General features: G+C 40.1%; 1 protein-coding gene across 1 annotated transcript in view; it reads right to left on the bottom strand.

Annotated features, from left to right (window-relative positions):
* The window catches only part of efhd1 (EF-hand domain family, member D1), a gene marked incomplete at its 5' end in the record, with an annotated part of 106358 nt that extends 90054 nt beyond the window's left edge, over positions 1–16304 (bottom strand). Inside the window, one exon of the mRNA XM_080025150.1 lies at positions 16039–16304. Coding sequence (XP_079881276.1) covers positions 16039–16304 — 266 coding nt within the window. The remainder of the gene's footprint in view (positions 1–16038) is intronic.
* Between the last annotated feature and the right edge of the window lie 6883 nt (positions 16305–23187).

Below are 23187 nucleotides of genomic sequence, written 5' to 3'. Positions count from 1 at the left end.
CACTGACAGTGCTAGCTAGGAGATCGATCATTTGTTTGAACAGCCAAACATAGCCTACTAAAAACTCTCACATATCACAGCAAACAAGCTGCACAAATTAAACCAGGTTACATAATATGTTAAAGACATGAATAAATAAGTGGAGGAAAAGAGGGAAAAGAAGAAATAAATGTGAGGGATGAAGAGGAGGTTTTATATTCAGACAGAGGGACCAAACTACTGTAGCCTATTGTTATTCTCCTTCCATATAAATTCCACTAGAATTATATGTCATGTCACTCAAAATAACACGTTTCAATGATTTCCTGTTTTCTGTTGTAGCAATATGTTGTATAGGGTAAGCTATGTAGGCTTAAGATATATGCTACAAATGTCTTATTTTATCAGAAATTATCAATATAATATACTGTATATGGGGATTCCCGCTACCGTCCTCCCATGCCCCCCTGCCAAGACCTCTTCCTCCCTTCGCCACCCCATGTACAATTTTCCAGATCCTCCACTGTATATATGAATACATTTAGATCCCTGGACTGGGACTTAATAAACAAAAATGTCATTGAAAGATGAGTGTTTGGCAATAAAGCGTTGGCCAGTGCCACTTCAGCAGTGGTATGCCTATCAGTTCATAGCAGGGTCAATATCGCTGTAGGGTGCCTTTCCACCCTCACAATACTTGAAAATTTTAGTCCTAAATTTCCATATCCTTTATCATAAATAGTGGACTCTGAAGTTGTGTAAATATATATTTGCGGAGCTCCCACACCTATTTCTAGTTAATTATGACCTGTTTTCAGAGGAATGAGTGTAAGATAAGTCCACCATGTTGAGGAAAGGTACATTACTGCTAAACATGTTTTTTATTTGAATTTTAAGATGAAAACTACATTTTATAAAAGGTATGATGTCCCTTTCCTAAACAAGGACTTTGTTTGATTTCATATTATATATATATATTTTTTTTTAATGTATGTGATCCCTTCGTTTTCAAAGAAACACACACAAGTCGCACATGGATTTCTTTGATTTGGAAAGTAAATGTGATATTTTGTTAGGTTTTTTTTGTGCACATTATCCCATCCCTCACTTAGCTGTTATACACTAGATTAAATATTATTATATTTTACAGTATGACTGATTTTTAATCTAAAAATGTCAAGATGACAGGGTGGACAATCACATCACTGCGAGCAATTTGTGCAAATTGCAATAATTCAATGTGACCAAATGATAAAGGCAATGATACAGTGAGATCCAACCAGGAATTAGCAATAATATAGAATAATAACCTAGCTTGTATCTGTGTTTGTCTCCACACAATTGTCTTGCATGTATCATCATTTACAATTCCCATTTAAAATGATTGAAATGTCCACCCTGTCATGGGAATGTCCACCCTTTACCCAATGCAAGACATGACGGGGTGGACATTTTGATCTTAAATTTGCATGTAAGCTAACAACTAACTAAGATTGTATAACTGGCTGGTATGGTTGTTGAAGAGAAATGTCTATAGTTAAGCATACACATTTTTAAACTATTGAATTATCAACAGTTATGGTGTATTTCATGCCGACAGGGTGGACATGTGAAGCTTCGGACAAACCTGTAAGCAAACCTTTAGAAAGACAATGTGTATGTAGGAAAGTAATCTAAACACTAAACTCAGCCTTTTACATTCCCCATCAATGAAATGCATTAATCACTGGTGTTGTGGTGTTCCTGGAGTGGATGACCTTTTCTTAATTGGACGGATTCTCCAACATGACAGGGTGGACAATTTTTAAAGGGACACAAACAAACATCTTATTTTTTTTAAATAAATTAAAATGAGAAATGTGTGTTCAAGTTACAAATACACACGACGCTGAAGTTGGCAGCTGATTCGCAGCAGCCGATTCGGCAGTTAAGGAAAAGTTAAGGGATTCTTAAGGAGCGGCGAAGTGACTGATTCTCCGTTGTTTAACCTCCTAAATCGCCGCGGTAAAGCCACATTAATTAGTCTAGATTATCTAAGAGAGTCTAACCATTCTTTAAAAACTGTTTAAAATTGATTTAACCTTTATTAAGTTTGTTTAAAAGAAAGAGAGGGGAGATTTCACTGCTTTTTTTGCATCTGGACCACATTAGAACTGGTCCTGATTGAAAACCACTGCACCTAGACTCTTCAAATCTGGACTAGAATATCACAGAGAGGCTATACATTATAGAAAACGTAGTTTCTGATTTGTGAAACTTTTTTCCTATTTGTGAAAATGCAAAAAAGTTACATTTCAATTATTTTTTTGGGTCCAGACCACATTAGAACTGGTCCTGATTGAAAACCACTGCATCTAGACTCTTCAAATCTGGACTAGAATATCACAGAGAGGCTATACATTATGGAACACATAGTTTCTGATTTGTGAAACTTTTACCCTATCTGTGAAAATGCAATAAAGGCACATGTCAACGCTTTTTTGGGGTCTAGACCACATTAGAACTGGTCCTGATTGAAAACCACTGCACCTAGACTCTTCAAATCTGGACTAGAATATCATAGTGAGGCTATAGATTATGGAAAACATAGTTTCTGATTTGTGAAACTTTTTTCCTATTTGTGAAAATGCAATAAAGATACATTTCAAGGTTTTTTTTGGGTCCAGACCGCAATAGAACTGGTCCTGATTGAAAACCACTGCACATAGACTCTTCAAATCTGGACTAGAATATCACAGAGAGGCTATACATTATGGAAAACATAGTTTCTGATTTGTGAAACTTTTTTCCTATTTGTGAAAATGCAATAAAGTTACATTTCAAGTTTTTTTTTTGGTCCAGACCGCATTAGAACTGGTCCTGATTGAAAACCACTGCATCTAGACTCTTCAAATCTGGACTAGAATATCATAGTGAGGCTATAGATTATGGAAAACATAGTTTTTGATTTGTGAAACTTTTCTTCTATTTGTGAAAATGCAATAAAGGCACATGTCAACGCTTTTTTGGGGTCTAGACCGCATTAGAACTGGTCTTGATTGAAAACCACTGCAACTAGACTCTTCAAATCTGGACTAGAATATCACAGTGAGGCTATAGATTATAGAAAACATAGTTTCTGATTTGTGAAACTTTTATTCTATTTGTGAAAATGAAATAAAGGCACATGTCAACGCTTTTTTGGGGTCTAGACCGCATTAGAACTGGTCCTGATTGAAGACCACTGCACCTAGACTCTTCAAATCGTGACTAGAATATCACAGAGAGGCTATACATTATGGAAAACATAGTTTCTGATTTGTGAAACTTTTTTTCTATTTGTGAAAATGCAAAGAATGCACATTTTAATGGTGTTTAGTGGTCTAGGCCGCATTAGAACTGGTCCTGATTGAAAACCGCTGCACCTACACTCTTCAAATCTGGACTAGAATATCACAGAGAGGCTATACATTATAGAAAACATAGTTTCTGATTTGTGAAACTTTTTTTCTATTTGTGAAAATGAAATAAAGGCACATGTCAACGCTTTTTTGGGTCCAGACCGCATTAGAACTGGTCCTGATTGAAAACCACTGCACCTAGACTCTTCAAATCTGGACTAGATTATCATAGTGAGGCTATAGATTATGTAAAACATAGTTTCTGATTTGTGAAACTTTTTTTCTATTTGTGAAAATGAAATAAAGGCACATGTCAACGCTTTTTTTGCATCTGGACCACATTAGAACTGGTCCTGATTGAAAACCACTGCACCTAGACTCTTCAAATCTGGACTAGTATATCACAGAGAGGCTATACATTATGGAAAACATAGTTTCTGATTTGTGAAACTTTTTTTCTATTTGTGAAAATGAAATAAGGGCACATGTCAACGCTTTTTTGGGGTCCAGACCGCATTAGAACTGGTCCTGATTGAAAACCACTGCACCTAGACTCTTCGAATCTGGACTAGAACATCACAGTGAGGCTATACATTATAGAAAACATAGTTTCTGATTTGTGAAACTTTTTTCCTATTTGTGAAAATGCAATAAAGTTACATTTCAAGTTTTTTTTTGGGTCCAGACCGCATTAGAACTGGTCCTGATTGAAAACCACTGCATCTAGACTCTTCAAATCTGGACTAGAATATCACAGAGAGGCTATACATTATGGAACACATAGTTTCTGATTTGTGAAACTTTTTTCCTATTTGAGAAAATGCAATAAAGATACATTTCAAGGTTTTTTTTGGGTCCAGACCGCATTAGAACTGGTCCTGATTGAAAACCACTGCACGTAGACTCTTCAAATCTGGACTAGAATATCACAGAGAGGCTATAGATTATGGAAAACATAGTTTCTGATTTGTGAAACTTTTTTCCTATTTGTGAAAATGCAATAAAGATACATTTCAAGGTTTTTTTTGGGTCCAGACCGCATTAGAACTGGTCCTGATTGAAAACCACTGCACCTAGACTCTTCAAATCTGGACTAGAATATCACAGAGAGGCTATAAATTATGGAAAACATAGTTTCTGATTTGTGAAACTTTTTTCCTATTTGTGAAAATGCAATAAAGTTACATTTCAAGTTTTTTTTTGGGTCCAGACCACATTAGAACTGGTCCTGATTGAAAACCACTGCATCTAGACTCTTCAAATCTGGACTAGATTATCATAGTGAGGCTATACATTATGGAAAACATAGTTTTTGATTTGTGAAACTTTTCTTCTATTTGTGAAAATGCAATAAAGGCACATGTCAACGCTTTTTTGGGGTCTAGACCGCATTAGAACTGGTCTTGATTGAAAACCACTGCAACTAGACTCTTCAAATCTGGACTAGAATATCACAGAGAGGCTATACATTATGGAAAACATAGTTTCTGATTTGTGAAACTTTTTTTCTATTTGTGAAAATGCAAAAAAGTTACATTTCAATTATTTTTTTGGGTCCAGACCACATTAGAACTGGTCCTGATTGAAAACCACTGCATCTAGACTCTTCAAATCTGGACAAGAATATCACAGAGAGGCTATACATTATAGAAAACATAGTTTCTGATTTGTGAAACTTTTTTTCTTTTTGTGAAAAGGCAAAGAATGCACATTTTAATCGTTTTTAGTGGTCTTGGCCGCATTAGAACTGATCCTGATTGAAAACCACTGCACCTAGACTATTCAAATCTCGACTAGATTATCACAGTGATGCTATAGATTATAGAAAACAAAGTTTCTGATTTGTGAAACTTTGTTTCTATTCGTGAAAATGCAATAAAGATACATTTGAAGTTTTTTTTGGGGTCCAGACTGCATTAGAACTGGTCCTGATTGAAGCTGATGTCTTTATATTTGTTTTTTTTGTTCTATTTTTTAAAGATATTTTTTGGGCATTTTTATGTTTTATTGACAGTGTAGAGACAGAGTTGAAATTGGGCAGAGAGGGGAGTGACATGCAGAGAACGGTTGGTTACGTTGTAACCCAGGTTCTCTGAGTGGAGAGACTATCTCTCCACCCTACATATTCCATATGTACGGGGACTGACCCCCACAGGGGCAGTTGACGTGGGTACTCTTTAAGACACATCACTTGTGGCGGCCACGCATGATTGGCCAGCCATGGCTATATAAGCTACACACATGTGTGGCCTCTTCGGTTTGAACCTTGATTGGAACGCGTTTCTGAGCGGCATCTTGGCTGGAGAGATAGTCTCTCCACTCAGAGAACCTGGGTTACAACGTAACCAACCGTTCTCTATCGTGTCAAGACTATCTCTCCACCCTACATATTCCATATGTACGGGGACTTCTGTAAGGCACACCGCGAGGAAACCAAGCAGACCCAGCTGCTCCTGCGGGAGCCTAAATAAAAAAAGGCAGTTGAGTTCGAATGACACGTCACCACCACCAGTGTTCACCCATGTGCCCAGTATAAAGGAACTATTTACAATTATACATATGTACACACTCCTCGCCAAGGCGCCAGACGCTACAAAGGCTAAGCTGGCCCTGCAAGACGCTAAAGCCAGCCATGAATGGGTAGATGGCCTAGCCCAAACGCCCACCGTCCTGCTGCATTGAGCCCAGCACTCGCTCCAAGAATGGGGTGCTGGCTGCCACATTCATGCAGTAGAACCGGATAAAAGTCGACAGGGTCGACCAAGAGGCCGCCGTACGAATCTCCGATAAAGGGGCCCCTTGCCATAGGGCCCATGACGTAGCAATGCCCCGTGTGGAGTGCGCCCGCACCCCTACTGGGGTCGGCTTGCCTGCCCTCTCATATGCCTGCTGGATAGCATCCACAACCCAGTGGGCAAGCCTGGTCTTGGAGACTGGCTGTCCAAGACGGTTGGGCTTGTAACAGACAAAGAGCTGGTCCGTTGTCCTATGGCCACGTGTCCGATGCAGATACACTGTTAGGGCCCTGACTGGGCACAGTAGTGACTCCACCCTGCTTCACCTTCCCGAGGAGGGTGGAAAGGGTGCAGCTCAATAGATCGACCGGCGTGGGACTCAGAACAGACTTGAGGGTGGAATGCAGGGTTCGGGCGTAGCACCACCCCAGCACCACCTGGCAAGAAGCGGCAGCTGTCCTCATGCACTGAAAGAGCATGCAGCTCTCCCATATTAATTACAAGAAAAAACGCTGTCTTGAGAGAAAGCCATTGTAGCCTAGCTGTATCCAGGGGCTCGAATGGCTCATTCTGCAAGACCAACAGCACCACCTCCAAATCCCATGGGGGGACAGCTGGCCTTCTGCGATGTGGAGTAACCCTACGAGCACCTCTAAGAAACTGAGCAATAAGGTCGCAACAGCCTTCTGCCAGCTTCCGAGGTCCAATACGGGCTGCCTTTATGGCTGCCACTATTCCCCTCAATGTCGAGGGAGATTTGCCCACCTCCAACATTTCCTGGAGGAACTGGAGAATGTCATGGGCCGTGCAGGCGAGGGGATCCACCTGTCTCGAATTGCACCATGATTGAAACACTCCCCAACGATAAGCGTATGCCGCCCTCGTTGATGGAGCCCGGGCTCCTTGTAGAGTGCTAACCACAGACTGGGGCAACCCCATAGCTAGAAACCCGGCGCTCTCAGGGGCCAGGCCCAAAGCCGGAGACCCTGGGGAAAAGGAGGAAAAAGAGTCCCGTGGACCTGGGACAGGAGGTCCCGCCGACCCGGGAGCTCTCACGGGTGTCCCTGAAGCAGGGGTGCAATCGCTGAGAACCAAATCATCTGGGGCCAGTTGGGGGCCACCAGGATGAGGCTCACCTCTTCCACCTGAACTCTCTGTAGAAGTGTATGAAGGAGGGTGAAGGGAGGGAAGGCACACAGGAGGCCCTGTGGCCACTGGTGTGCCATGGCATCCGTGCCCAAGGGAGGATCGCCCCTTTTCATGGAGAAAAAGAGGGGACAGTGAGCTGTCACCCTTGAGGAGAAGAGATCGGCTGTGGCTGTACCAAAGCACTCCCAGATATTGCTCACGACCTCCGGATGCAGTCTCCATTCCCCGGGGAGGGGTTCCCCTCTGGAGAGCCGATCCGCCGCAAGGTTCACCTGACCCGGCACGTGCATTGCCCTGAGGACTTGAATCGTGGATACACCCACTCCCATATTATCTGAGCCAATCTGCAAAGGCGCGGGGAACCCAGGCCCCCCTGCCTGTTTATGTATACCGCTGCCGCTGTTCTGTCTGTCCTTACCAGTACATGGCGGTTTTCCATTGCCATTGGCCACTGATGCCTTGACCCTTGTGTACGGCTCCCCAGCCTACCAGGGAGGCGTCGGCGGACACCACCTGGCGACGCAACACCGGCCCCAGTGCATTGCCCCGTGCTAAATTGGCTGGTTCCTCCCACCAGCGGAGAGCTATGTGCAGTCTGCGTGAAACCAACACTCTGGCATGCAGATCTCTATGGGGACAAAGTCCCAGGCTCAGGAGGCAACGCTGCACTGGGCGCATGTTCAGAAGGGCCATGGACACAATGTGCACCGTGGCTGCCAATAACCCAAAGAGTCAAGGCTGAATCTCCAGGTCACTCTGGCCCCCAAACGAAACTGGGATAAGCACGCCCTGAGGGCGGCCTGTCTCGCTGACGTCAAAAAAAAGAAGAGTTCCTGATTTGACTCTGTCGATTGTGAAGGCTGAAGCCTGCTCTTTCTCTTGTTGAGTCTAGGTGTAGTGGTTTTCGATCAGGACCAGTTCTAATGCGGTCTGGACCCCAAAAAAGCATGGACATGTGCCTTCATTGAATTTTCACAGATAGGGTTAAAGTTTCACAAATCAGAAACTATGTTTTCCAAAATGTATAGCCTCACTGTGATAATGCAGTCCAGATTTGAAGAGTCTAGATGCAGTGTTTTTCAATCAGGACCAGTTCTAATGCGGTCTGGACCCAAAAAAAAAAACTTGAAATGTAACTTTATTGCATTTTCACAAATAGGAAAAAAGTTTCACAAATCAGAAACTATGTTTTCCATAATGTATAGCCTCTCTGTGATATTCTAGTCCAGATTTGAAGAGTCTAGTTGCAGTGGTTTTCAATCAAGACCAGTTCTAATGCGGTCTGGACCCAAAAAAAGCGTTGACATGTGCATTTATTTCATTTTCACAAATAGAAAAAAAGTTTCACAAATCAGAAACTATGTTTTCTATAATGTATAGCCTCTCTGTGATATTCTAGTCCAGATTTGAAGAGTGTAGGTGCAGTGGTTTTCAATCAGGACCAGTTCTAATGCGGCCTAGACCACTAAACACCATTAAAATGTGCATTCTTTGCATTTTCACAAATAGAAAAAAAGTTTCACAAATCAGAAACTATGTTTTCCATAATGTATAGCCTCTCTGTGATATTCTAGTCACGATTTGAAGAGTCTAGGTGCAGTGGTCTTCAATCAGGACCAGTTCTAATGCGGTCTAGACCCCAAAAAAGCGTTGACATGTGCCTTTAATTAATTTTCACAAATTGAATAAAAGTTTCACAAATCAGAAACTATGTTTTCTATAATCTATAGCCTCACTGTGATATTCTAGTCCAGATTTGAAGAGTCTAGTTGCAGTGGTTTTCAATCAAGACCAGTTCTAATGCGGTCTAGACCCCAAAAAAGCGTTGACATGTGCCTTTATTGCATTTTCACAAATAGAAGAAAAGTTTCACAAATCGAAAACTATGCTGTCCATAATCTTTAGCCTCACTATGATAATCTAGTCCAGATTTGAAGAGTCTAGATGCGGTTGTTTTCAATCAGGACCAGTTCTAATGCGGTCTGGACCCAAAAAAAAACTTGAAATGTAACTTTATTGCATTTTCACAAATAGGAAAAAAGTTTCACAAATCAGAAACTATGTTTTCCATAATGTATAGCCTCTCTGTGATATTCTAGTCCAGATTTGAAGAGTTTACGTGCAGTGGTTTTCAATCAGGACCAGTTCTAATGCGGTCTGGACCCAAAAAAAACCTTGAAATGTATCTTTATTGCATTTTCACAAATAGGAAAAAAGTTTCACAAATCAGAAACTATGTTTTCCATAATGTATAGCCTCTCTGTGATATTCTAGTCCAGATTTGAAGAGTCTAGGTGCAGTGGTTTTCAATCAGGACCAGTTCTAATGTGGTCCAGATGCAAAAAAAAGTGTTGACACGTGCCTTTATTTCATTTTCACAAATAGAAAAAAATGTTCACAAATCAGAAACTATGTTTTCCATAATCTATAGCCTCACTATGATATTCTAGTCCAGATTTGAAGAGTCTAGGTGCAGTTGTTTTCAATCAGGACCAGTTCTAATGCGGTCTAGACCCCAAAAAAGCGTTGACATGTGCCTTTATTGCATTTTCACAGATAGGGTAAAAGTTTCACAAATCAGAAACTATGTGTTCCATAATGTATAGCCTCTCTGTGATATTCTAGTCAAGATTTAAAGAGTCTAGGTGCAGTGGTTTTCAATCAGGACCAGTTCTAATGTGGACTAGACCACTAAAAACCATTCAAATGTGCATACTTTGCATTTTCACAAATAGAAAAAAAGTTTCACAAATCAGAAACTATGTTTTCTATAATGTATAGCCTCTCTGTGATATTCTAGTCCAGATTTGAAGAGTTTAGATGCAGTGGTTTTCAATCAAGACCAGTTCTAATGCGGTCTGGACCCCCAAAAAGCCTTGACCTGTGCCTTTATTGCATTTTCACAAATAGAAGAAAAGTTTCACAAATCAAAAATTATGTTTTCCATAATCTATAGCCTCTCTGTGATATTCTAGTCCAGATTTGAAGAGTCTAGATGCAGTGGTTTTCAATCAGGACCAGTTCTAATGCGGTCTGGACCCAAAAAAAAACTTGAAATGTAACTTTATTTCATTTTCACAAATAGAAAAAAAGTTTCACAAATCAGAAACTATGTTTTCTATAATGTATAGCCTCTCTGTGATATTCTAGTCCAGATTTGAAGAGTCTAGGTGCAGTGGTTTTCATTCAGGACCAGTTCTAATGTGGTCCAGATGCAAAAAAAGCGTTGACATGTGCCTTTATTTCATTTTCACAAATAGAAAAAAAGTTTCGCAAATCAGAAACTATGTTTTCTATAATGTATAGCCTCACTGTGATATTCTAGTACAGATTTGAAGAGTCTAGATGCAATGGTTTTCAATCAGGACCAGTTCTAATGCGGTCTAGACCCCTAAAAACCATTAAAATGTGTATTCTTTGCATTTTCACAAATAGAATAAAAGTTTCACAAATCAGAAACTATGTTTTCTATAATTTATAGCCTCACTGTGATATTCTAGTCCAGATTTGAAGAGTCTAGATGCAGTGGTTTTCAATCAGGACCAGTTCTAATGCGGTCTGGACCCCAAAAAAAACTTGAAATGTAACTTTATTGCATTTTCACAAATAGGAAAAAAGTTTCACAAATCAGAAACTATGTTTTCCATAATGTATAGCCTCTCTGTGATATTCTAGTCCAGATTTGAAGAGTCTACGTGCAGTGGTTTTCAATCAGGACCAGTTCTAATGCGGTCTGGACCCCCAAAAAAACTTGAAATGTAACTTTATTGCATTTTCACAAATAGGAAAAAAGTTTCACAAATCAGAAACTATGTGTTCCATAATCTATAGCCTCACTGTGATATTCTAGTCCAGATTTGAAGAGTCTAGATGCAGTGGTTTTCAATCAGGACCAGTTCTAATGCGGTCTGGACCCCCAAAAAAACTTGAAATGTAACTTTATTGCATTTTCACAAATAGGAAAAAAGTTTCACAAATCAGAAACTATGTGTTCCATAATCTATAGCCTCACTGTGATATTCTAGTCCAGATTTGAAGAGTCTAGATGCAGTGGTTTTCAATCAGGACCAGTTCTAATGCGGTCTGGACCCAAAAAAAAACTTGAAATGTAACTTTATTGCATTTTCACAAATAGGAAAAAAGTTTCACAAATCAGAAACTATGTTTTCCATAATCTATAGCCTCTCTGTGATATTCTAGTCCAGATTTGAAGAGTCTAGGTGCAGTGGTTTTCAATCAAGACCAGTTCTAATGCGGTCTGGACCCAAAAAAAGCGTTGACATGTGCATTTATTTCATTTTCACAAATAGAAAAAAAGTTTCACAAATCAGAAACTATGTTTTCTATAATGTATAGCCTCTCTGTGATATTCTAGTCCAGATTTGAAGAGTGTAGGTGCAGTGGTTTTCAATCAGGACCAGTTCTAATGCGGCCTAGACCACTAAACACCATTAAAATGTGCATTCTTTGCATTTTCACAAATAGAAAAAAAGTTTCACAAATCAGAAACTATGTTTTCCATAATGTATAGCCTCTCTGTGATATTCTAGTCACGATTTGAAGAGTCTAGGTGCAGTGGTCTTCAATCAGGACCAGTTCTAATGCGGTCTAGACCCCAAAAAAGCGTTGACATGTGCCTTTAATTAATTTTCACAAATTGAATAAAAGTTTCACAAATCAGAAACTATGTTTTCTATAATCTATAGCCTCACTGTGATATTCTAGTCCAGATTTGAAGAGTCTAGTTGCAGTGGTTTTCAATCAAGACCAGTTCTAATGCGGTCTAGACCCCAAAAAAGCGTTGACATGTGCCTTTATTGCATTTTCACAAATAGAAGAAAAGTTTCACAAATCGAAAACTATGCTGTCCATAATCTTTAGCCTCACTATGATAATCTAGTCCAGATTTGAAGAGTCTAGATGCGGTTGTTTTCAATCAGGACCAGTTCTAATGCGGTCTGGACCCAAAAAAAAACTTGAAATGTAACTTTATTGCATTTTCACAAATAGGAAAAAAGTTTCACAAATCAGAAACTATGTTTTCCATAATGTATAGCCTCTCTGTGATATTCTAGTCCAGATTTGAAGAGTTTACGTGCAGTGGTTTTCAATCAGGACCAGTTCTAATGCGGTCTGGACCCAAAAAAAACCTTGAAATGTATCTTTATTGCATTTTCACAAATAGGAAAAAAGTTTCACAAATCAGAAACTATGTTTTCCATAATGTATAGCCTCTCTGTGATATTCTAGTCCAGATTTGAAGAGTCTAGGTGCAGTGGTTTTCAATCAGGACCAGTTCTAATGTGGTCCAGATGCAAAAAAAAGTGTTGACACGTGCCTTTATTTCATTTTCACAAATAGAAAAAAATGTTCACAAATCAGAAACTATGTTTTCCATAATCTATAGCCTCACTATGATATTCTAGTCCAGATTTGAAGAGTCTAGGTGCAGTTGTTTTCAATCAGGACCAGTTCTAATGCGGTCTAGACCCCAAAAAAGCGTTGACATGTGCCTTTATTGCATTTTCACAGATAGGGTAAAAGTTTCACAAATCAGAAACTATGTGTTCCATAATGTATAGCCTCTCTGTGATATTCTAGTCAAGATTTAAAGAGTCTAGGTGCAGTGGTTTTCAATCAGGACCAGTTCTAATGTGGACTAGACCACTAAAAACCATTCAAATGTGCATACTTTGCATTTTCACAAATAGAAAAAAAGTTTCACAAATCAGAAACTATGTTTTCTATAATGTATAGCCTCTCTGTGATATTCTAGTCCAGATTTGAAGAGTTTAGATGCAGTGGTTTTCAATCAAGACCAGTTCTAATGCGGTCTGGACCCCCAAAAAGCCTTGACCTGTGCCTTTATTGCATTTTCACAAATAGAAGAAAAGTTTCACAAATCAAAAATTATGTTTTCCATAATCTATAGCCTCTCTGTGATATTCTAGTCCAGATTTGAAGAGTCTAGATGCAGTGGTTTTCAATCAGGACCAGTTCTAATGCGGTCTGGACCCAAAAAAAAACTTGAAATGTAACTTTATTTCATTTTCACAAATAGAAAAAAAGTTTCACAAATCAGAAACTATGTTTTCTATAATGTATAGCCTCTCTGTGATATTCTAGTCCAGATTTGAAGAGTCTAGGTGCAGTGGTTTTCATTCAGGACCAGTTCTAATGTGGTCCAGATGCAAAAAAAGCGTTGACATGTGCCTTTATTTCATTTTCACAAATAGAAAAAAAGTTTCGCAAATCAGAAACTATGTTTTCTATAATGTATAGCCTCACTGTGATATTCTAGTACAGATTTGAAGAGTCTAGATGCAATGGTTTTCAATCAGGACCAGTTCTAATGCGGTCTAGACCCCTAAAAACCATTAAAATGTGTATTCTTTGCATTTTCACAAATAGAATAAAAGTTTCACAAATCAGAAACTATGTTTTCTATAATTTATAGCCTCACTGTGATATTCTAGTCCAGATTTGAAGAGTCTAGATGCAGTGGTTTTCAATCAGGACCAGTTCTAATGCGGTCTGGACCCCAAAAAAAACTTGAAATGTAACTTTATTGCATTTTCACAAATAGGAAAAAAGTTTCACAAATCAGAAACTATGTTTTCCATAATGTATAGCCTCTCTGTGATATTCTAGTCCAGATTTGAAGAGTCTACGTGCAGTGGTTTTCAATCAGGACCAGTTCTAATGCGGTCTGGACCCCCAAAAAAACTTGAAATGTAACTTTATTGCATTTTCACAAATAGGAAAAAAGTTTCACAAATCAGAAACTATGTGTTCCATAATCTATAGCCTCACTGTGATATTCTAGTCCAGATTTGAAGAGTCTAGATGCAGTGGTTTTCAATCAGGACCAGTTCTAATGCGGTCTGGACCCCCAAAAAAACTTGAAATGTAACTTTATTGCATTTTCACAAATAGGAAAAAAGTTTCACAAATCAGAAACTATGTGTTCCATAATCTATAGCCTCACTGTGATATTCTAGTCCAGATTTGAAGAGTCTAGATGCAGTGGTTTTCAATCAGGACCAGTTCTAATGCGGTCTGGACCCAAAAAAAAACTTGAAATGTAACTTTATTGCATTTTCACAAATAGGAAAAAAGTTTCACAAATCAGAAACTATGTTTTCCATAATCTATAGCCTCTCTGTGATATTCTAGTCCAGATTTGAAGAGTCTAGGTGCAGTTGTTTTCCATCAGGACCAGTTCTAATACGGTCTGGACCCAAAAAAAACCTTGAAATGTATCTTTATTGCATTTTCACGAATAGGAAAAAAGTTTCACAAATCAGAAACTATGTTTTCCATAATGTATAGCCTCTCTCTGGTATTCTAGTCCAGATTTGAAGAGTCTATGTGCAGTGGTTTTCAATCAGGACCAGTTCTAATGTGGTCCAGATGCAAAAAAAGCGTTGACATGTGCCTTTATTTCATTTTCACAAATAGAAAAAAAGTTTCACAAATAAGAAACTATGTTTTCTATAATGTATAGCCTCACTATGATATTCTAGTCCAGATTTGAAGAGTCTACGTGCAGTGGTTTTCAATCAGGACCAGTTCTAATGTGGTCTAGACCCCAAAAAAGCGTTGACATGTGCCTTTATTGCATTTTCACAGATAGGGTAAAAGTTTCACAAATCAGAAACTATGTGTTCCATAATGTATGGCCTCTCTGTGATATTCTAGTCCAGATTTGAAGAGTCTAGATGCAGTGGTTTTCAATCAGGACCAGTTCTAATGCGGTCTGGACCCAAAAAATAATTGAAATGTAACTTTTTTGCATTTTCACAAATAGGAAAAAAGTTTCACAAATCAGAAACTATGTTTTCCATAATGTATAGCCTCTCTGTGATATTCTAGTCCAGATTTGAAGAGTCTAGGTGCAGTGGTTTTCAATCAGGACCAGTTTTAATGTGGTCCAGATGCAAAAAAGCAGTGAAATCTCCCCTCTCTTTCTTTTAAACAAACTTAATAAAGGTTAAATCAATTTTAAACAGTTTTTAAAGAATGGTTAGACTCTCTTAGATAATCTAGACTAATTAATGTGGCTTTATTGCGGCGATTTAGGAGGTTAAACAACGGAGAATCAGTCACTTCGCCGCTCCTTAAGAATCCCTTAACTTTTCCTTAACTGCCGAATCGGCTGCTGCGAATCAGCTGCCAACTTCAGCGTCGTCAAATACACCTTAGTTGAATATTAGTATGAAAAAAAATATATAATTTGTATGATTAGACCACATTTTACTTGAATTGTAAATTAATGTTCACTGCGAGGTAGGCTACAAGGGAAAATAGCACATATCCTCTTTTACAAAACTGAATAAAATCTAAAATATGTATCTGAAGAGCCAAATAATGTTTTGTCAAGGATAGAAAACCATTGTCCAGTACAACAAACCTCTTTCATATTATTTTTAAGTTAAATTAAGACAGTAATTCACTAGTTTGTGCATGGGACACCAAAAGGCTCCCTACAGGGATATTGACCCAGCACCGGTCCGTCCTCTGATCACGACACAACACTGGATTGGACAAAATGTAGGATAGCCAACACATACAAATACAAATTCCCAAAAAGCCTGATAGTGAAGAACTGCAGTGAGCGGTGTATCAGAGTGACTGTTCCCTCGGAGGCTTCACGTCAGCAGCTTAATCTCATCATGAGCTTCGAGCCCTTCATGTTCATCACTCCTATTCCGCACGACTACATGTAGGGAATATGTCGTGCCGCTGTTACACGTGTTAATGGGCGAACACAATAAACGTTGCCTCAGCCTTACCGTTTGAACATCGTCTCCATGTCCTTAATCTGTTTGCGGGAGAACTCCTTGAACTCCGTGTATGGGTTGAATACGCGTGTGGGTCGCGGAGCCGCGGTGCCCTGGGCGATGTCCAGCCTGTGGGTGAGTTTGGCGGTCAGCTCGGAGGCTGGCTCGGCCATGTACTCTGCATGGACCGGGCTGTGTTCGGGCCCGGGCCTCGGCTCAGCCTCCTGCGTAGCGGCCTGCCGGGACTGCAGCTTCTCCGCCAGCTCTTGTGATGCCATGCTGATTGCTGAGTATACGACACTGCTCACTGATGATGAGGGAATGGAGCCTGAAAGCTGCTTCCAAGTACCACTGTCAAACCGCTGCTTCCGGTCGCACCTTTTCACAATAAGGGTACCACGCTAGGCTGATTTATTTATTAAATGGTTTCCTTCTAATGAGGATTTTCAATAGGCCTATGTTTTGTTGGGTTTGTTTTGTAATATAATAGCCTACGGCAGCATAGGCCTATTGCTGCCACCATGGGAAAAAGAAGAAGAAAAAAAACAGAAATCAGGATCTTGTATGAGAAAACTGGAATCACCTCTCCCAGAAGATTGTCCAATGCTTTACCTCTAGAGAGAAAGTGTTCTTTAAATCACAAATTGTTTTCATTAAGACAAAAAAAAAGACCTGGAAATGTTTAGGTTTATTGCTCTTAGTTTTTGTCCATTGCTCTTCATCTATCATTCTATTATTCTACTCAATAAGGGAAATTGATAAATGAATGTTTAGTCTCTCGGCCTTTGCTTCCTGAATTGAAAACTAATGGTTGTTTTCCTTTTACATTACAAAACAAAAAAATGTATTGACAAAGAAACCAACACAAATTAATTATACGTTTTTCTATATTTTTAATTATTTCCAATTTTCCAAAGTGTCTTCCTGGTGCATTTCAGGACCCAAGTTTGCAGAGTGAGTTCATTCCCATTGTGACAAGACATTTTGGAAGCCCATTTGTCAACATGATATATCCAGTAAAAGTTACAGAAACTTTCTCAAAATTATGAGAAAGAAACTTTTACTATCAAAATATTGACTAAGGGAATTTTCACACATAGTTGGTTGGCTCTTATCTGGTCTAAATCAGGGACCAATTTGTTCCAGTTTGGTTGGAGATCCTGAGCATACAATAATCACAATGACTGTTGAGTTTTGGTTACTTTTTTATTAAGTGTTTTAAAGTTTGATACTGTTTTAAAATATGTATCTAGATCAGATTTTTTAAAGTGCTACATGAGGGCAATCTCTTTAAATATTTAGGCTAATTGTAGGCCTAAGTATAAAATTTTCATTTAATTTCATTTAACTTTTATTTATCCTCGAGAGACCAATTGAGGGGTGACCCTCATTTTCAATGACGTCGAGTCAAAACAAATTCAAAACAACAATACAAACAAAATATTCAATGCAAATACATCAAATACACAACATGTGAAGAGAAGAGAAAACAAAACGATTAGCCCCTTTTACACAGCCAGTGAAAGCCGGGAATATGCCGGCCTTTCGGCCCTCCCCCCAGCTGTGTAAATGCGACAGTTGCGGAACGAGGGAAGAAAGGTGCGAGTGATCGTTCCGGGAATTTTACTACCTCGGGGGGTAGTAAGATTCCCGACACGATCAGTTCCGCCTCTCTGTTTAAATGCTCCAGCTTGTTGTTGCGGAACAGGGGGGCGTTTGACGTTCCATAGTCTACGTTCTAAACATGCGACCATGTTAGCAGTTGAAGAACGTGTGTTTAACATTAACCACGGCGGCCTGATGTCCCGTAAAAATCACCAAATAAAAGGAACGGTGTATAATCTAGTTGATCATAAGGTCCGTTGCTCAATCCAAACCCCCGCGCTTCATTTTGCAGAGTGTATGAGTCTATTTCTGCCCAGGAGAAGTTGTACAATGGAAAGCTAGGCTAGGCTAAGTAAGGGATAAAGTATAGCGAACGGGTCACTTGCTAGAAATAAAGACCGACAAGCTGAAGCAGGAGCCCGACGCGCAGCGGAGGGCTCTTGTTCAGCTTGAAGGTCGACCTAGTAACGGGGGAATAGTCTGCTCGCCCCGCTAGACTGTCTGCTTCAGCTGACTAAGGCTCCGGCTCAGCTGTTAGCCACAGAGCTACTGTTTTGCTAACACATTCCGCCGCCGCTATTATTATCCTAAGTCTGAGCGTATATCCACACTTTATTTCTGTCTACAGTAACGTGACTTCACACACTGTGTGTATGTGTATGTCTGATTGGCAGATCGCTGCCCTCACAAAGAGACTCGCTCACAACCAACCTGTCACACACACACACACACACAGAGGTGAAGCGGTCGGATTGATTTAGTCAGTTTGGTTAACTGTCCCAGTGATGTTGGACTCAGCGCGTAGCGAGATCAACTGGCACATCGTGGGGACAGTAAAATACGGCCCTCTTACTGCAAGCTCCAGCACTTCTGCTCTCAATTCACCGGCCATTGTTGTTGTTGTAAAGCAGCTGACCGGCGCGGCGCTAAATGTTTACGTCACACCTGACGCTGTTTACAAGCACCTCTTTCATTCCGGAGCGCTGTGTAAAAGGGACTACTGATGCGCCAGCAGGCCGGCGTTGCTTGGTTCTGTGTAAATAACACAGAAGCAAGCAAAGCCGGCATATTGGAGTGATGTTGTTCCGTCAATATGCCGCAATCTCTGTGTAAAAGGGGCTATTGAAACATTTACAGAGTGGGGAAGAGTGGCAGCAATTAAAAGGCATAAAGTACAATATAGTCTAATTAAAACAGTTACAAGTAGAGTTTGGCAGATCCAAGATAGTCTGTTTAAATTGGCCAAAGGATATGAATGTATTTAGTTTAATTTTTAGCTGTAAGTTGTTCCAGGAGTCAGGTGCACTGAAGCTAAAAGCTGTCTTTCCCAGCTCAGACCGGGCTTGTGGGACATAAAGCATAAGCATGTCAGTGGAGCGGGTCTGATAAAGCCCATCTGAAACAAGCAGCATTTCTGTTAAATAACGAGGAAGCTTCCCAGTCAAGGCTTTGTAAATAAAAACATGCCAATGTGCATCACGTCTCTCTTTAAGGGAGGGCCACCCAATCTTCTCATATAAAAGACAATGGTGTGTGTCATAAGCATCTCCTGTGATGAACCTTAAAGCAGAGTGAAAAACAGAGTCTAGGAGTTTAAGACATGAATGAGATGCATGCCGGTAGACCACCAGTCAGTTTTCTTTGAGTAAAATATCATTGCCAAAATGCTTATGGAGATCCAACTGAAAATCAGTCCAAAAGATAGTCACATGAACACATTGAAAATGTAGGTGTTCTTTTTTTCTACCATGTTGTTAAACAAGCTATAGTTGTGATAAATATCAGGAATATATTTGTAAATAAGAGTTTACTGGGTAATATCGATGTATCATTTAAAAAAATAAGTTCTTTGATTATTGTTTGGCAGCACATATTTCTAAGAAAGAGCAAACACAGTATGCAATGTCCCATCATCAAAAGTCTGGGGGGTTCCGGTAAGATGGTGGAGGGAGCAGTCAAACTTTTTGCAGGCTCTGATATCTGAATGAAAAAGGCCATAAATAATCCTAATTCAACAGTCAAAGTTGTACACAAAGTAAGCTAAAATCTCAAAAGTAAATTTTTTTTATTGCACAAAAGTTTTCAAACAACTCTGAAATTCCCTCGCTTTAAAGGCTAATTTATGCTCTACGTTACATACGCATACGGATACGGATGGAGCCTTCTGTCTGTACTCTGCGTACATTACGTCCGTATTTCTGCACGTATCCTGCAAGCTTGCGGATGCGTACCAAACGGACAGAACGGATCATTACTACCGAAGATCACGGGGGGCGCATCGCCAACAGTTCACTTTCACTTACTGTACATTTGTTTACAAACATGAACGAAAGACATAATACTTTAGAAAATGTTTTAACTTTTGAGGAGAGGTTTTTGTGAGTTGGTACGACATTACATACACATTTATCTATCTATGTTGTAGTTACACGGCCGGGGCACAGGGACATACAACTACAACAGAGCAGCATGAGAGTGGATCGAACGGGGAAGAATGTCAGCTAGACGGCAGTTTGACGGCAGCAATAGAGAAGTGCCGGAGGTCCGTGCGAGACTAGTTTGTTGACATGTCGTGATTAATGTCCTCCTCACAGACCCCCGCTGTCTATAATACAGCCTCTAGTTTAGCCTCTTCCATCGCTACGGTAGTAGGCCTATATCGCTAAAACTGTTTCTTCCATGGATCTATTATAAAATATTTAATCCAGTTAATTCACTGTTTGACTCTTCTTCTTCCTATTTGAGTAACTTTTTACTCGGCGCTGCTGCCCACTAATGGTTGATTTGATTAATGTCCATTCCAACATAAAGGACGCATGGAAGTATGAGGGCAGTGACGGATATAACGTTGTAAACGTACATCTCTTTTTACGCACGGAATTGGAGCATAAATGAGCCTTAAGTCAGAAAAGTGCTGTGATGGCTGGAGCTAGCAAAGATCATGGCTGCTCTTTAGCCGCTCTTCTGCAACTAGCATGCAATGATGACGATATCGCTTTATTCTAGTGGACATTTCTTGAACCCAGAGATATTGTTTCCTATAAACTTTTATGATTAAAATTGTTACGGCTGGACAGGGAGGACACAAGCGCGGAGACAGTACCAGTTTAAGAAGGTTTATTTAACAAGAATCAGCTGGGGGTTTGGGCCGGGATCCAGAGAAAATCCAACTGTCTTGGGGGGTGGGGGGGTCCAGGGGGAGAGCAACGGAGAATGTCCAGGGGCTTGAGCGAGAGCAGACCAGAGCAGGCGGGCAGAGGAGTCAGGGAGGAAGTGCTCGCTGGTGCAGGTTGGAGCCGGTGGAGGGAGTCAGGCCGGGAGAGCTGTGGCAGAAAAAACAGGAATGAGCACGAGGCAAAAATGCAACCGGAGCTGCAAACAGGTAGGTAGAGCCAGAGCAACAGACTGCGTGAACTGGGACTACAATCTGGCAGTGTCTGGGAGGTCGGGCCGGGTATATGAAGAGTGGTTGATTGGTGATTGCTGGCAGCTGTGAGTGCTTCACCTGACTCCCACGGACCTACAAGCAGACAAGCACACGGGCACAGGGCAAAAAACAAAACAGAGGCAAAGATGTCCAGGCAGGATCATGACAAAAATGTCATCTATAGGCTTGGCAAATAAGATTAGGCTTATAATTTTAATTTATAGATATCATCATGAAACTTTGCAAGTTGATTACTGACATTAAAACAATACTTTTATGTATTACAATTTTTGGAGAAATGTTTGAATGAATATGCAAATTCGGCAATATCTAACTAAATAAGCCGGCAGTGGCGGAGTGGGTAGGGAGATCGCCTCTGGAGTGCAGGGTCGGAGGTTCGATCCCCCGTCTCTCCGCCACATGTCGAAGTGTCCCTGAGCAAGACACTGAACCCCAAATTGCTCCCGAAGGTTCAGAGAGCGCCTTGCATGGCAGCTACTGCCATCGGTGTATGAGTGTGTGTATGAATGGGTGAATGTGGTAAGATATGTAAAGCGCTTTGGGGCTGAGACAATCGGCTAGAAGGCGCTATATAAGTCAAGTCCATTTACCATTATACCATTTAAATATGCGTAAATTGGTAAAACACAAAATCGTCACATCGTGAATAGGGTAATTTTTTTAACTTATAGATATTATCATGACACTTTGCAAGTCGATAACTGACATTAAAACAATACTTTTTTGTATTAATTTTTTTTTCAGAAATGTTTGAATGAATATGTAAATTCTAAACTAAATGTGCGTAAATTGGTAAAACACAAAATCATCACAGACTACCCACAGTAAGTTTTTCTTTAATGGTCATGTAAAGCATAGTACATAGAAAATGTAAAGGAACATCTATAGCCTCATTGTCATTCCCCTATTATCGGAATCATTTCACAACACCACCATATGTATTAGTTATTTATTATATCATTTGAAAGGTAAACATGTAGCCTGAATATCCAGACCTGCCGCTGGCAAATTAAATTTGCTCAGCCAGTTGGTCTCGGCACGATCCATTGAAGCTCATTAACTATGTTGCCAATCAAATCGTTCTATCTGATATGGGCGGGCCAGAGCCCTATGTATGGTGCTCTGGGGCAGACGTGACCGGATGACGACAGTGCTGGGCATGAAAACAACAAAGATGGCTGCGGATATGTTGTTTCAGTTTGAGACGGCTTTGGCCTCGACACTTAACGTTTTGAAAGATGGCTCTCAAATCTTTCATTAGCAATAAAGAAGAATGTTCTGTTTTGCCGACCGACCACGGCAAAAGTTTAATTTACCAGTTAACCCCTCAAATAATATTCTTAAAGCTCACATATTATGCTATTTTCTGTCAATTTTATATGGTCTAAGTAGTCCCTAATACGTTTTTTTTTAGTTGTTAGCTGAAATTTTTTTTCAGATCAGTTATTGTAGCATGCCTCTATACCCTGAGTCTCATCTAATCTCAGGATGACCTATTTTTGAAACAGTGTGGCAGCTCCCCTCATAAATATACGATCTATGAGCTCCCCCCGCCCCTTTCTGGAAACGAAGCCATTGGCCTCGCCCACCGTCTTTGCCTCGCCTGTGTTACCATAGAAACATTACCCTACGAGAAGAAGCATGGCTACTAGTGCTAGTATCGCAGGAACTCAGCCGCACTTTGAACAGTTTTACCCGGAGTCGGACCCAGAACAACAAGAAGCTCCTGCCCAAGTTCAGACTTTGAGAATGCTGCAGGACGTTTCTGAATGGTAAATTAGTGTTTATGTTGGGCGGGGGGGAGGGGGGTTCAGCCGGTGTGTGTGTTGGTATTGTGGTTTACCTGAAGATAATAAGCTGCCTACATATAGGCTAAGCTATAATACCGACACACTGGCCACCAGTACTTTCTCTGTGTTATTTATATTGTTAGAAATGTTCTTCAACAAGCAATTAGTTTAGCAGTTAGTACATCATTTGTATGTGGGGAGTAGCGACAAGTCAATGCTTCACCTATAATGGTAGCCTATGTAATGCAATATTTTGAAGAAGCCATTCAAAACGGCTTCCTTTATTTAGCCTTTTTAAAATAATATATTATTGCGCAT

This window comes from Ammodytes marinus (assembly GCF_949987685.1).
Source record: "Ammodytes marinus genome assembly, chromosome: 3".
NCBI classification, from domain to species: Eukaryota; Metazoa; Chordata; class Actinopteri; order Uranoscopiformes; family Ammodytidae; genus Ammodytes; species Ammodytes marinus.
This window is presented reverse-complemented; position numbering and strand designations above follow the sequence as displayed.